Here is a 15,848-nt window from a genome sequence, read left to right on the forward strand (position 1 = left end):
AGATGGGCAGAGTAGGAATCATCTCATCCAGTACCTGTTCCCTTTTGTAGCGTTAGTTCCTCTTTTCAGTTGTTCAAGTAGTAGAAGTGAGTGCTATGGCTCTGGCAGCTCCAGCTTTGCTGGTAAAACCTGATGTGGAGCAGCATAATGCTAATAACACTTCTGTCTTTCCTTAAAAAAAAAGGTGAAGTCATAAAATTCAAGTACTCCAATTCTAGCTTTCTTAACTTTCATGTTGCCTGTCTAGTATCGATTCAGTTTACTTGTCTACGTATATTAAAAAGTGCACCATAACTTTAAGATTGTAAACTCTCTCTTCTGTAGGTCTGTTGGAGACAGTAACTTCAGTTCTTCTTCATCCCAGCATGGCTGCTCGGCTTGCTGCCGCATGGTGCTTGCGGTGTGTAGCTGTGGCATTGCCTTTTCAGTTGACTCCATTTTTAGATAGATGTGCAGAAAGACTCAACAATCTGAAGACCTCCCCTGAAGCTGTTAGTGGCTACAGTTTTGCAATGGCTGCTTTGTTAGGTGGTGTGCATCAGTGTCCCTTAGGTATTCCTCACGCCAAAGGAAAGGTGAGATAATGAGTTTCAGCTGTGAGTGTACTAAAAGGTACCTTTTTATCTAGAAGTAATAGCTTTGCAAAGTGTGTGACATGGTAACAAGTTAAAGCATTATTGAAATTGAACTTGTTCCTAGCCAGAGAACAATGGCCAAAGTATGTGTTTGTAGTATTTCAGTTGCAATATTTACCAGCTTTTTTTCCCCTCTCTTTCAAATTTGCGTTCTTGTTTGGCATATTAATGAATAATTGCTGAAGAGAATATTACTGTCTGTATTGTCATACACAAAACACTAATCATCTGCATGAAATTAATCTGCATTCATTCTTTATGGAAGGTCAATTTAAATTATTTGAGAACATGTTTATACGTAAGGGTGAATGTGTAGCAGTAGCTTGCAGTGGCTTAAGCTATATTTTTAAAATCCTTTTGTTTTTATCATTGGTGCAGATGGTGGTGAGTATTGCTGAGGATCTGTTACGAACTGCTGCACAAAACAGCAGACTCTCCTTGCAGCGGACTCAAGCTGGATGGCTTTTACTTGGAGCACTTATGACTTTAGGTTTGTAAAAACAGTTGCTTTTTGTTTTATATTACTGCTTGTCCAGCATTTCTGATCATCCACTGTGGCAAATGGTCTCTACATATAATCAGTCCAGTATCTAGCACAAGAGTATTTATGCCAAGGGAAACGGAGTGTTAGTGCATTTATTTCAGCACTGTTGTTTATGCTGGGGAGAAGTAAAATATTAGTGTTTACGTAAGCTGAAGGATAGTAGAAGGTGTCACACCTAAAAAAAAATTCTGCTCTGTTTTTAGAAACCTAGCCTTTAGTCATACTGTGAGAAGGGCAAAATTGCCCATAGTCTTCCTTCCTGAATACTGTGGTGCAGAAGAAATGAACTGTAGGTAAAACTTAATGAGCATTCCAACAAGTTGCATGTGTGCCTCTGGATAGGCAACAGTACTGATTAGAAGTGTTACCAGTTTAAAAGCCATTCAGTTGTATTTTAAAAAAAGCCAGCCCTATGTTCATATCTGCTATCAAAGAAATATCAGAAGCTGTATTTTGAAAAGTTTTAAGTATACTCTTGAATTTTGCAGCACTAGTGGGGTTTTTTGGTTTGGTTTTTTTATAGCGGAAAATATGATAAAGTTCTGATGCATTCTGCAGTATTTTGATCTCTCAGCAAATACCATTTTGTGTTTCATCTTGCTTCTCTAAATTGTCTGTCTTTTGCCAGCTTATTGTCATGTTTTTCTAACAGAGTAGCCCTATTTTGGTTGTCCTTCTCCAATATATTTTTAATGTGCTTGCACTGGATCTTCTGGAGCTTTTTCAGAAGTTTTCTTTAAACTTGACCATTAAACTAGTTACATAATCAGTAACTGTCAGTTATTTTTATGCTCATTTTATGAACAAGTTAGGATAGGCTAAAGACCTTGCCTTCAAAATAGTAGTATAAAAAAATTAGAAGTCAGAATAAAAAGATAGTAAAAAGACAGTTGGCAGTGGTTACGTATTACATGACAATGTATAGAATTGCCTATTTCCTATTCTTAGTACTGGTATCAACAAACAGACTTACCTATACTATTTATTTGTCACACTTTCAACCTACAAATGAGAAAGAATTTCCTTTGTTTTTCTTTGTTCAAGTAGGGAGAAAAGGAAGAGAAGTGAAATAAGAGAAAAATAGCTTAAAGAGCGAAAGCCTTCATGGCAGATTTTTCACAGTTAAATACAAGTTTTTATTATACTGTCACTTTATTTTTTTGCATAGGTCCTTCTGTTGTTCGGTATCATCTGCCTAAGATGTTATTGCTATGGCGAAACGTGTTTCCACGTTCTCTGAAGGAGTTGGAAGCAGAGAAGGCAAGAGGAGATTCTTTTACCTGGCAAGTAACACTGGAAGGCCGCGCTGGAGCTCTGTGCGGTAAGAATTTCAAACTTCAAGATTACAAGTGTGCAGTAAACCAAAACATGATCCCAAGTATTACAGAGAGAACTCTCATAACTTCCCTGCTTTCTTTCAAAATGAGTAAGATGTGTCAGATTTTCATCAATGGGACCTGGTTTTGGCATATGGTTTTATGAACATGTCACACAGTCTTTCAATAAACATTTTTAGTTGCTGCTTTTTTGATATTATCTTAGGATCTGTATCTTGCTCATGCTTTATACTTGTTTGTTTCAGTAAAATTTTAATTTAAACTATTTTATTATTAGCTATGAGAAGTTTTGTTGCTCACTGTCCTGAGCTCCTTACTGAGGATGTAATCAGGAAATTGATGACACCCATAGAATGTGCCATGACAATGATGTCACAGTAAGTAGGCAGTTTTTGCTCTTTATTCACTCCTGTCTTTTCCTGGACCTGAAATACTAGAGCTAATCTGTTTTAATTTGTATTCTGACCTAGTACTGTGCTGTTGCTGCTTGTCCGTGTTGAAAAAAACTTATATGAGCATTGTGTTTATGGTCATTAGCTTTGTAAAAGTATATTATGGCATAGCCTGTGCTGAAGGGCCTACCGTGGTAACTTTTAACTGTGTTTTGGATTCCCAGTTCAGTGAGCTTTTGAATTCATGGTTTGCTTATCCTTGTGCAAGAAATGAGAAGACTAAGGTATCGGTATACTAGATGTTAATCAATAAACTCTCCTCTTATGGAATGTACTAATGAAAAGGCTTTAAAGGTTTTGCAGAATAAAAGAGAAACCACAGTTTTGGGGTCGGTTTTGTGGTTTGGTTTACACCGCCCCCCACCTCCAAACCCCCGAATTACAATAGGAGTTTCTGAGGAGGAGGTACATGTCTCTGATTTACAGCAGTGTGTGGGGTTTTTTGTGTTTGTTTTTTTTTTTAAAAAAAGTTTGCTCCAAACAATTACCTCTGAAAATGTACTGATAATTGAGTAGTGTTGCTCAGAGTAGTTCTCTGAACACTGTTTTCTTGTATTGGCTAGAGCCGTATCTTGTGAAAAGAAATCTGAAAATACTCTTTTCAGTAGCTGCAATATTTCTGGCTATCTCTTTTTCTATTTTGATTCTATAGCATTCCATCAGTAATTAAAGCCCATGGAGCTCATCTCAAAGCTAGTGCAGCTATGGTCCGTTTAAGACTTTATGATATATTGGCTTTATTACCTCCGAAGACATATGAAGGTACATAAATTTTTAACAATTTTTATTAAAGTAAAATTCTACTTACTCCTTTTGATGTATTTTCGGTGCTTGCCTTTGAAGCAGATAGAAGATTCAAAATAGAATCCTAGGAATCTCCAAGAGTCTTGTACTGTATTCCTCATCTTCTGTATGTTGTCTTGACAGTATAACTACAGAGCATGAATATTGCAAAATATTAGAGTAACACTTAAGAGTATAAAAGTTACAGTCCTGTTTATAGGATTGAGAGGTATGGAGATCATGTTCTGAAATCCAATTTAAGTGTTTTATGTTACTGTTACTTAAAAGATAGAGAACATTACTTCTTAGTGTACTCAAAGGGCAGATGTGAGAATGAAGATTTAGTTTTGGTTGCTGGTTATTCTTTTTTAACCTGACCTGATCTATTAGACAGATTTATGCTATTATTATTAAATTGCCAGGCACTGTCACATGACCTGACACGATCTGACAGATTAGCTTTTTGGTTTTTGTTTGGTTTTGTTCATTCATTACATTTACATGATCATGTGGATGAGCAAATTTTTGCAAAATCTGGATTGTCATCGGGAAGGGATGGCCCAGTCTGTTGTTTAGAACACTGATTTGGGAATTGGGAGCCCAGGGTTCTGTTTGAAGCCTTGCTCTCAACTCTAGTCTTGTCAGGTTTACTTCTCTGTGTGTTTGGTACGTGTAAAATCAAGGTAATGGTTTATGCTTTGATTTGTAACTTCTGGTCGCTAGCTGAACTGTTTTGGGTAAGAAGCAGCAATGATTCTTTTTAATGTCCATACTTTTAGGATCATTTAATGCACTTCTTCGAGAGTTGGTAGCAGAATTTACTTTGACAGACAACTCTGCTAATACAACCACATCACTCCTAAGATCTCTTTGTCATTATGATGATAGTGTTCTTCTTGGCTCTTGGCTGCAGGAAACGGATCATAAGTCAATTGAAGACCAGGTAATAAAAAGCTAGAAGAATAATGAATTATCTGCACTATCTGTCTGTGTGATGGGGGGGGGGGGGAGAAGCCTTTTAAAACTGAAGCTTCATGCCTTGTTTTTAGTCTTATTTCAGAGGTTTGTTAGATGTAAGTCCTTCTATCTACAGTGTACTGTTTTGATTAAAAACTGCCTACAGCTGAGATACAAATTGCATAACCCTACTCATATGGTTGTGGTTGGTGAACTAACCTAATTTCTTTAAAATAAAACAACACTCCCTGCCTGCCTCCCCCCCCCGATCTTCCTAGTCTAGCAGTTGTTCTCTTATATATTTTTTTGAACCAGGAGTAATGTAAGTTCCACTTAAAATGTTTTATAATGAAACTGCTGTAAAAAAACCCCCCAGTATTGCAAATGGTGTTATAGCAAAATGGTTTTATAGGTGTAGTATGAAATCCGACATTTCATTTGGAAGTGTTGACACAGCTTTGTTTGGCATTATAAGGAATTTGCTGCATTTCTAAAAAAGGTGAATCTTTGAAACAGGAATAAAAAATTTTAAAAAAGCAAGCAAGTATTGCTGAGTGTAGGGGTGTCTCTTAGTAAAATTTTTCAGATCAACTGGTAATGTTGATCCAGTTAATCATTTTTCATATGGCCCTTTAGAAGAAATGTAGCATAGGGAACAATTTGTTAATGTTAAATAGTTTAGGAAACTATCTGTTAATAGCCTTCTCTTCTCTTTCCTAATTTGTGATGACTAGGAAGGGGCTGGCTGCCTCTTTTCAAGCCTTTTACCCTCATATATTTCAGGATTTAATGACATGGAGAAAAAATGTTTGTCCATCTGGGTATACGCACCAACCTATTTCTGTCTTCAGAATTCTGTTCTAATTTTTGATTTCTCAGTGAACTGTATTCCCTAGACAGCTGTCTGTTCTGAGCACTTGCTGAACTGTGCCATCATAAACTTTGCAACTTAGCTTCTCAGAAATGTCTTGGTGTAAGAAGAAGGCGGGAGCTGAAAATGCCTCTTTGCCACGGCCTATCTAATAATGGCAAGGTTTCTCAGAAGGCAGCTGTCTTGACTGAGCAGATCCAAAACCCAAGACTGATACCAAGTGTGAGAACCCAAGGGGAAACTGTTGTTTCGGAGGAAAGATCAGCATGTCAAAGTGAAAAAAGGGTTTTATAAACTTCCCTTGTTTGTTGTGGTGGACATAGTAGACTTCCAGTTCAGTCTTCAATCCACAGAGCTTTCTGGGACACTCCTCTCCCCGTGCCCCTTCCTCCCCCCTGCCCCCCCCTTTTTTTTTAACCTCTAACCGGTAAAAGTGTCAGTGTTGGTAACTGAGGCCCTGCAGTGCCTCACAGGATTCTCTTGTGCTTGGTCACATTTTATTTTTTTAGTGATATAGAGGTTTCAGCAGATGTTTGCTCTGTTTTCTGGCCTTTTAAGAATACAGAGCTACTCAATTCTAATTTTATTTCATGATTAAATAATTAACAAGTTATGAAAATAAGTTTTCTTCAGAGAAAATAGATGATTGTATAATTGTGTTTCCTGAAAGAATGATAGTTAGGAAGTATTTTCATGATGATAGGAATGTTAGTAATTTTAGTACTGTTTCTAAATCCTTCTGTGAAGGAAATCACTACAGCCAAAACTGATTGTTTAGTATACTTTATTGTAACTCAATGCTCAGAGAGTGAATGAATTACCTTTTTTCTGAAATGTCAGTTCGTAGTCAGTGATTCAGAAGCTACTATTCGTACCAGAATTAATCTGCTTTTCTCTAACTTCCATCTCTTACTACCAGGAGTGATAGTTTATGCATTTATCCAGCTGTTAACTGCTTTGGCCCTCAGGAATTTAGCTGTCCCTGTAAATGCTAGTGTTCATATGCATGGGGACACCATAGTTGCATTCAGGTGTTTGTAAGCTTTGTTGTTGTTCTAAGATACTGTCATGGTTTAACCCCAGCCAGCAACTAAGCACCACGCAGCTGCTTGCTCACTTCCCCCCCCCCGCAGTGGGATGGGGGAGAAAATCGGGAAAAGAAGTAAAACTCGTGGGTTGAGATAAGAACGGTTTAATAGAACAGAAAAGAAGAAACTAATAATGATAATGATAGCACTAATAAAATGACAACAGCAATAATAAAAGGATTGGAAAAGGATTGGAATGTACAAACGATGCGCAGTGCAATTGCTCACCACCTGCCGATCGACAACCAGCTAGTCCCCGAGCGATCCCCTGCCCTCACCCCCCCCCCCCCCCCCCCCCCCAGTTTATACACTAGATGCAGCGTCGCATGGTGTGGAATACCCCGTTGGCCAGTTTGGGTGAGCTGCCCTGGCTCTGTCCTGTGCCAACTTCTTGTGTCCCTCCAGCTTTCTCGCTGGCTGGGCATGAGAAACTGAAAAAATCCTTGACTTCAGACTGAACATTACTTAGCAACAACTGAAAACATCAGCGTTATCAACATTCTTCACATACTGAACTCTAAAACATAGCATTGTACCAGCTACTAGGAAGACAATTAACTATCCCAGCTGAAACCAGGACAGATGCTTCCTTATGTGTTTTGGTTATCTCTAGTTCCAAATTTTGTGTGTGAACATATATTCAGAGGTGTTTATATTATGTGGCGTTTTGCAGCTTCAGCCAAACAGTGCATCTGGAAGTGGTGCTTTGGAACATGATCCATCTTCTATTTATCTACGCATCCCTGCTGGTGAAGCTGTACCCGGTCCCCTTCCTTTAGGAGTATCTGTCATCGATGCATCTGTGGCTCTCTTTGGTGTGGTTTTTCCTCATGTCTCTTACAAACATAGGTCAGTTTATATCAGTGTTCAATTTCAGAGTCTAATGTCTTGTTCTCTGGTTAGTATTATGTTTTGATTTTTTTTCTTGAAATAAGAATCTACTTCAATATCAAGTGTTTTTAAATTCCAAGTTCAGTATTTGGTGTTCTTTGTGTCTCATGATTCCAGAATGTGTGTACTCAGTTCAGAAATAAGGTGATTTCCTCAGTTTTATCAGTTTTGAAGATGAGGGTTCAGAGGTGGAGACTATGTTCTTCTCTCCTCTTACTGTATTTAACAATACTAATGTCTCCTGCAACCAAAATTTCCTGCAAAAATATCCATTGCAACTAACTTCAAATCAGCCTTGAAAACATAGCAATGGCATCCTTTGAATTTCATTTGGCTTCCACGAGTAAGACCATTTGGTTTATACTCAGCAAATGATTTTATGCATGATGAGAAAGAGTGAATGGAATTCGTCTTATTTTCCTTTGTGTTCCACATTACCTTTGCAGAGTTATGAGTTGTCAGGACTACTTCTGTCATTCAGTTTAGCTAATTTGTCACTGAGCACAGAATGAAGGCTTCTCTAAGACGCATTTCAAATATGGAATATGGAGGGTAACACTATTTTGAATGGTAGTGGAGAGACAGTATTTTTCTACTCTTGTCCTCATAGCTTTCTAGTTATACAGCCAAATATATCTGAAGACTCACTTCCTCTTGGTGGTGTTTTCTTCAAAGGGAATAGTAAACATTTGTGGATGAGCTAAAAGAACCAGCAGAGGGACATTCAGAGTGACTCTACCCTTTCTACCTAAAGTGAATACCTTCTGCAGCCCCTGAAGTGTAAATTCTGTGACTGAACTTAAAAGGCCCTTTCGTTGTGTGCGGTTTTTTAACAGCTGTGTTTTAGTTTGTATTTCAAAAGAATATCACTTAAATTACATTCTTTCCTTTGTTTTAGATTACAGATGTTGGATCACTTCGCTGAATGTGTCAAGCAGGCTAAAGGTGTTCGCCAGCAAGCTGTGCAACTTAATATCTTTACTGCTGTTCTTAGTGCCTTGAAGGTAAAACTTGTAAACTTGTAATGGATGCCAAAGTTCAGCAGTTTGATTCATTGATTTGTATTCAATACAAAAGGCTGTTAGAACAACATTACTAAAGTTACCACTTAAACATTCAAAAGTTTGAAAATAACAAAATTGAAATTTTTTCAGATATTAGCATGAGCTCTTGTCTGCATGTATCAGTACAGAGAACAGATGAGGCTCATGTAGTCAGCATTCTATTAGTATTCAGACTTTTTTTTTCTTTTTCAATCATACAGTTTTATTTGCACTGTACTCATGGATTTAAGTACTTTGCCATATATACTCAAAAATGTGTCATAGAGTATTGTACAGATGAGGCTCATGGAAATAAAAACAAAAATAGATTTGGGTTTCTGTTTTGGATGTCTTAATTTTTCCTTCTTAAGACTCTCTAGTATTGCATAGAATTCTAGATGCTTATGTCCAGTCCCATTGACCTCAGTTACAGCTCTGTGTTCTCTGTCTACACTTGGAAATCCAACCTCATGCCATCAAGTCAGGAAGCTAGACAGCAAGTCACAAATAATATTCCTGAGAAATACTTGGTTTCAGTGACTTGCATTGCCTCATGGCTTTGTTAGAATGGTGTCTTAAGAGTGTAGGATTTTCCTTCTACTAGTAAAATTTCTTAAGGCATTTCTAGTTTTTTCCTGATGCTGTTTTATATAGTTTCCAATTCATGAATCCATTGGACAACATCTATCATTGTCATCCTTGTTCCTCTTCAGAGCAACTAAGTCCTGTGCACTGAGGAAGCTACCCTTGTAGAACTGCCAGCCTGTAATTAAAGATTAGATGAGTTTCTTCTTGTCTGACTTTTGCCGTACAAAAAATGGCTGCCTCATTCAAGCTAATTGTTACCAGGGTTCCATGTCCTTGGATGATGGGCAAAACAGCACCTCTCTTCTTTGCGTTGTTCTTAGAAACGTGAATCATATCGCTACAAGTTGAAAAGTAGATTCTGAGACCAATGCCTGGAATTTCCCATGCCATGCCAAATGGCCAAAGAATTGTTAAAATTGTGCTGAAATGAGGATTTCAGAACAGAAAATGAGAATCTGTGGTAGAGCCATCAACTTCTTCCTCTATAATACATGCAGTGTTTGTACTTCACGTGTCTGATAATTTTTTCCAAAGTAAAAGGCTTCTTGAAAGTTGTAGTGAAAGGTGATGTACTATTAATGAAATATTGGAACCAAAGAAGCTGCAGAAGCTGTGTTTAGTTATACTGTTCTGTAGAATGTCCATATAGCAGGCTGTGTAAATGTTTGCAAAGAAGTGATTATTAAGAAAAAAATATTTTCATGTACCTAAAATGTCTTTGATTAAGTGATTCTTGCAGAAACATAACTCAGCTGTGGTTTTCCTTTCTGACATAAAGAGATGTTGCCATTAGATTTTAAAGCTTCTCTTTTTTTCTGGGGTATCCTGTGTAAACCTAGTTCAGATTCAGTAGCACTAGGGTGCGTGTAGCACTGTAATGCATTTGATAAAAAAGACTAGTGCAACAGGTCTTCCTGTATGTGACATAGAGTGTTGGCAAATATAAGACTGAGTATGTTGTTGATTTTCAGTTTTAAATATTTTCAACCAGTATATTTTAGGATAAATGACCACAAATTTAAACAAAAGTACATAATTTTTAACTGAAGATCTCAAATATAGTAAAATTGCTCTTATATCTTCCCTTTCTCCCTTGCTTTGGAATGTTTTTTTCTTTTTTTTTTTCATGTAGGGTTTAGCTGAGAATAAAAGCACGTTAGGACCAGAAGAAGTCCGCAAATCTGCTCTGACGCTGGTAATGGGTGCCCTTGATAATCCTAACCCTATTTTGAGATGTGCAGCAGGTGAAGCTCTTGGCAGAATGGCTCAAGTGGTTGGAGAAGCCTCTTTCATTGCTAGAATGGCTCAATACAGTTTTGATAAGTAAGTTGGTTTTGATTCAGAAAAGGAAATAAAAATATAATTTAATGTAGTTTGGAAGATTACTAAATACCATATCGATTATTCTCCTCTCTTCATGGTTGATTGCTGTGGTTATGTAGATCCAACAAACCTTCTCAGTCTTTTCTTTTTGATTTATTTCATGTGATTCTTTCAGGAATAAAAGCTGAGTTGTTAAACTACTTGGAATGTGAATTGATACCAATGAATAGTTTTTGATGAGTTACTTGAAGGTGACTAAACTGCTTCAGATAGATAAATGCAGCTTACATTAAGTATGTCTGTAATATGAATTGTGTGATAGTGGTTCTGTTTCATCAAGACATCCTCTTTACATATTGATTTAACTTGTCTACTGGCCCGTAATTTTTTTCCATATTCCGTTGTTAATCTCAGGTCTTTAGAAAGATGTCTGGTAGATATAACAGTTTCCCAATTTTTGGCTTAAATTTAAGACAGCAGCCTATCTGTGAATCAGAATGCATCTGCCTCAGGGCTGCAGCCCATGTTTTTGGCTGGCCAGGCTGTATGCACATAGCCTCAGTCCAGCTCTCCTACCTCTGGGTAATTCAATTTTTCACATCATTTCATCTTGTAATAAAGTACATCATCTTTACTATCTTTCCTTGAATTTCAATTACTGGGACTGTTTCCTTGGTTTCTTACCTAGGATTCAAGTTGTTAATGGTTGCCAATCTGTTGACACTGTCAAGTAATTTTTTTTATATTTGAGATTTGCATTTACTTTGTTGTTAACTAATCGGTAAGAGCATGCTTGCCTCTGATATACGAACAACCAGAAAAAAAAAATCTTTCTTTGTTCTAATTAGGATATCTTTCTTTTCTCTCTCTTCTCCACCTCCCTGAAAAGGTTTTAATTAAAAAGTTACTGTGTGATGTGCATTTGGAAGTAGAAGTATTATGGCAAATACTCAACAAGTCACTACTTTATACAACTAGGTCATTCAGAATGCTATTCATTGTGGTTTAGTTTCATTAATAAAACACTTTTTAAAAAAAAAAAAAGCTTTATTGGAAAACTCATAGAACTCAGCTGTAGAAGAAAACAGCTGTATTAAAAAGTTATGCAGTTGACTTTGCGGTGGAAGACATAGCTGTGGATTTCTGTGTCATTTCTCAGTATGTGTTGTCATTTTTCCATCTTGATTCCTTTGCACGGCAGTGGTCTAGCAGTGACTTTTCTGATTATTAAATTAGCCTGCTGTGAAAGATGGGTAAACACTAGAAAATTTTCCTATATTCTTTCACTTCCAAAACTCTTCTTCATCTAAAATGTCAAGTTCTGACCAGGAAGAAAGAAAACAACTAAATAAAAAAACAACTTAAAGTATCTTTTTTTTTTTTTTTTCACTTGCCTTATATGTAATCTAGTGTAATAGCAATATGGATTAAGTACCTTATTTTTGCTTTTGTTGTTAAGGCTTCTCAAGATCTTGTGAGGTGGCCTGCAAAATTCTGTTAGTTGTTTGAACTGTTCTGGTACTTGAAGGGTTCTTTGTAACAAACTTAGTGAATTACATGATTTCCTTTTATTTAAACATTGATAGGTTAAAATCTGCTCGAGATGTTGTATCAAGAACGGGCCATTCTTTGGCTCTGGGCTGTCTCCATCGGTATGTTGGTGGAATAGGTTCTGGACAGCATCTGAAAACTAGTGTCAGTATTCTCTTGGCTTTGGCACAAGATGGAACCTCTCCTGAAGTCCAGGTAAAAAACAGTCACCACAAAACTACTTTAAAATGTTCAGGATTAAAATTGAAAATTAAATTACCTGTTCAGATGTTCTTTAATAGAGATTGTCACATGTAAGCCAAATCATATGGATGTAGGATATGCCAGGGGGCGTGAAGAAAGCGGAACTTTCCTTCTAAACTCTTACAATACAGAATCCCAAATATGTACTGCAATTAAAATGTAACCTTACTGTTAGTTAGGGAGGCAGTTGGAAGTGGTCACGTTAATTCAGATGGACAAGTGTCTGCTTGTCAGCTGAGCCAGAGTAATTCACTGTGGGCATATTCCTAACTGACTGTAATTGTAAAGCACAGTGTGTTAGGTGTACCTTAGCTGCCTAAACTAAAGTTTTTAATAACTGGCTAATGGTTAACATGTGATCAGTTACTGGAGTTTCAGGCAATCAGCAGTAGTTTTCTTTGCCAAGTAATTTCTGTATATGCGATACTGTGAACACAGTATGGCAGTACATCATCTTTGGGGGGTTGTATTATGCCAACAAAAATGTGTTGCAAGCTAGGCTGCAGTTAGGGGCCAAGTCCAAGACAAGGCAAAGGCGGGGAGGGGTTTCTATCCACTATGGACTATAGAGATGTCATGTCTCATGAGGACAACTTGACTGCTAAAAGTTGCTGGTAGAGTAAAAAGGGGACTAAACACGCTGCTGAAAGAGCATTGCCTTTAGAGTTGCTGAATATGTATACACACTGCACAGTTCAGAAAGTTGCCTAAGTTGAAGATACTTGAAATTTGGGGAAATATGCTGTCTTTACTCTCCCAGGAGAAATTTGAGGGGTCGTTGTTTTGGTATGTCTTTACTCTCCCTTAAGCATGTTTGTGGCTGCTGCTGTAAGGAGAAGAGAGGGCTAGATGGACCAGTACCATCTGTCTTTACAGTAAGAAGTTGAATATTAGAGGGAAAAGTGCTGATTTTTTTTTTTTTTTTTAATCCAGCAATGAAATCTATCAAAGCACTAGAATAAAAGAATTACTTCAGAAGGCGGGGGGGACACACCAAACCTTTTTTGAGTAAAAGCAAGTGTCTTGTCTGTAATTACTGTTCTTCAAAGATTATGGTGTAATTGCATGATATAACAGGTAATTTTTTGTCATTCTTTTCACAAGTTACTGCAAGGAAACAATTATCTGGAATAGTGACTGACTATTATGTTTTAGTAGCAGGAAGTTGTGTGCCCCCCATGAGTAGGGGCACTTTATACCCACAGATTGAGAAGCTGAAGCCCCAGTAACTGTACAGAATCATACTTGCACCTTGGTTTAAATTGTTACCTTGATAGAACATGTACTAGAGTATCCTCTTATTTCTTTTCCTCAGGGCAATAAAAAAAATAATAAAAGATTCGCACTTATCACTTGAGAAAAAAAGCCTAGTTTTGTTTGGAGATAATGTTTAAAAAATAATAATCTATAAATACGATTCAAAGTCTCTTAAATTTCCTTAGTTGATTTAAGGTAAGACAAAGTTCAGTTTGCATGTGTAACTTATTTCACATATGACTAAGTAATTTTGAGGCATATAATTGTGTACCATTCAGTTAAAAAACAAAATGGAAAGGGTTACTGCTCTATGAATAAAATATGAAGTATAAAGGGGAAGCCTAGGTGGAACTTGCATACCTACCTTATTTTCTATTGAGAATACAACACCAGGCCACTGTGAAAAGCTAAGCTTTGCAACCTCATCCCTCACCAGATCAGTGTGGATACACAGAAACTCTATGGGAATAGCAGTAATGGAAATTTGCAGGAATGACAGGGTAAGCTGTAATGTGCTACCATGTTGTTAGGACTGTAGAAGTAGTTACGTGATTGCTAGTGCTAATGTTTTTGGGTTGAATCAGAGAGGATTAAAAAAGAGCAGTTTTAAAGGCAGGTTTTCCAGCTCATTCCTAAGAGTCCAGCTTTTAACTGTAATATTCTTTTAACTTAGTCTTTTCAGTGCAATTGCATCATTCATTTAATGGAAGAAGATTCTGAAATAAGATAATTTAGTAAGATATTATGGAGAGACAGTTAATGCTTTCAGGTCTGTCAGGGGAATTCATTTCCTACAAAACATCAGTGACCAAAAAGACTGTCCACTTGCCCACTTCTTGCTTTGACAATTACAATAAATTATTTTGCTCTTTTGTTATTTACTTATCTTGCAACTGAAATAGGTTGATCTTTCACCTTTTTTTTTTTTCCTCATCCTGTAGTACACTGCCTTTGAACATCACTGCTTTCTTCTCTTGCACCATCTAATAAGAAAATTAATTAGAACATGCATGTGAACCTTTCAACTTGTCATGAAAATCAGTTTCTACTGGAATGTCAAAGGCACTCCTCACTAAGGACTTTGTCAACTGCCCATTTCAGACTCTACATCCAGTTTTACGGTGGAATGATTCTCTCTTTCTCCTATCTTAAGAGTCACTCTTCTTTTTTCCTTTTTTTTAAAGTGGGTGTGGTGTTTGTGTTTGTATTCTTCTTCCTCAAAGTGCCTAACCATTTTCTGCTCAAATTCTTTGTCATCTTCATCTCCATTATCCCCAAAACTGCTGATAGCCAAAGACTATGCTAGAGATATTTGAACTCCCAGGTGATTGCCTGAGATTCTGAGACCCTTGAAACACTTCTGGAGTCAGAGTGGCTAACTAGACATGTTTAAGCAAGGACATACAGATCTAGGCTCAGTCTGCATACAAAATTGTTTAAATTTCCTGAATGTATTACTGAAAAATATTCCTTTGTTTTTTTGATAGACCTGGTCTCTCCATTCACTTGCCCTGATAGTAGATTCTAGTGGACCAATGTACCGTGGCTATGTGGAGCCAACGCTTTCTCTAGTTCTTACTCTGCTCTTAACTGTTCCACCATCACATACGGAAGTACATCAATGCTTAGGCCGATGTCTTGGAGCTATAATAACTACTGTTGGGCCTGAGCTGCAAGGTTAGTGGGAATTTGAAGAGCAAACAAAAAATCTAACTTGTATAAAGATAATACATTGCAATCTTAAATGGAAGAAAATACATTTTTGTTTGTTGCAGTTGCAGGCAGGGGAGGGATGTTGACAAGTTCAGTTACAGTCCTGCAAGCAACCTCACTTCTGAACTTACTTATGACTATTTGGGGCTTTTTTGTCTGCAGTTTGAGATTTGTATAAAGGAGTTGCAGTGATGTATGGTGTTCTGGCTAATGGCAAATTTGCGTGGTAGGTAAAAGATGAAAAACACTCTTGCTGCGTTATTTGCTGTGTATATTTTTGTGTATAGGTGGGGCAAGAGGCAAGATTTTTCCTCCACTTTTTCAACACATGGTGATTTTATTTTTAACTGATGGCAAGAGCTTAAGTTGACATAATTGATAATACTGTGAACTATAACTCATTGCCACTCATTCTTCATACTTTTAGATCACTGTACCTTACTACTGTAGAGAATAAGATCTTGTCATGCCAAACACTGTATCTAAGATTCTGTGTCTCAGATGGCAAAACCACAGATTTGTAACTTTGTCTAACTGGGATTTTTAGTAATATTTATAGGATGGTCTTTGAT

At 37.1% G+C, this 15,848-nt stretch overlaps 1 protein-coding gene across 6 annotated transcripts in view; it reads left to right on the forward strand.

Annotated features, from left to right (window-relative positions):
* Positions 1-15,848, forward strand: part of HEATR5B (HEAT repeat containing 5B) — a 62,003-nt gene that overhangs the window by 13,624 nt on the left and 32,531 nt on the right. For all 6 annotated transcript variants that reach the window (XM_052805387.1, XM_052805391.1, XM_052805386.1 and 3 more), the window contains exons 10-20: positions 325-575; positions 1,014-1,125; positions 2,348-2,500; positions 2,794-2,893; positions 3,621-3,730; positions 4,531-4,694; positions 7,341-7,516; positions 8,457-8,562; positions 10,322-10,512; positions 12,099-12,258; positions 15,051-15,240. In XM_052805387.1, coding sequence (XP_052661347.1) covers positions 325-575; positions 1,014-1,125; positions 2,348-2,500; positions 2,794-2,893; positions 3,621-3,730; positions 4,531-4,694; positions 7,341-7,516; positions 8,457-8,562; positions 10,322-10,512; positions 12,099-12,258; positions 15,051-15,240 — 1,713 coding nt within the window. The remainder of the gene's footprint in view (positions 1-324; positions 576-1,013; positions 1,126-2,347; positions 2,501-2,793; positions 2,894-3,620; positions 3,731-4,530; positions 4,695-7,340; positions 7,517-8,456; positions 8,563-10,321; positions 10,513-12,098; positions 12,259-15,050; positions 15,241-15,848) is intronic.

The sequence above is a fragment of the Harpia harpyja genome, chromosome 13, assembly GCF_026419915.1.
Source record: "Harpia harpyja isolate bHarHar1 chromosome 13, bHarHar1 primary haplotype, whole genome shotgun sequence".
NCBI classification, from domain to species: domain Eukaryota; kingdom Metazoa; phylum Chordata; class Aves; order Accipitriformes; family Accipitridae; genus Harpia; species Harpia harpyja.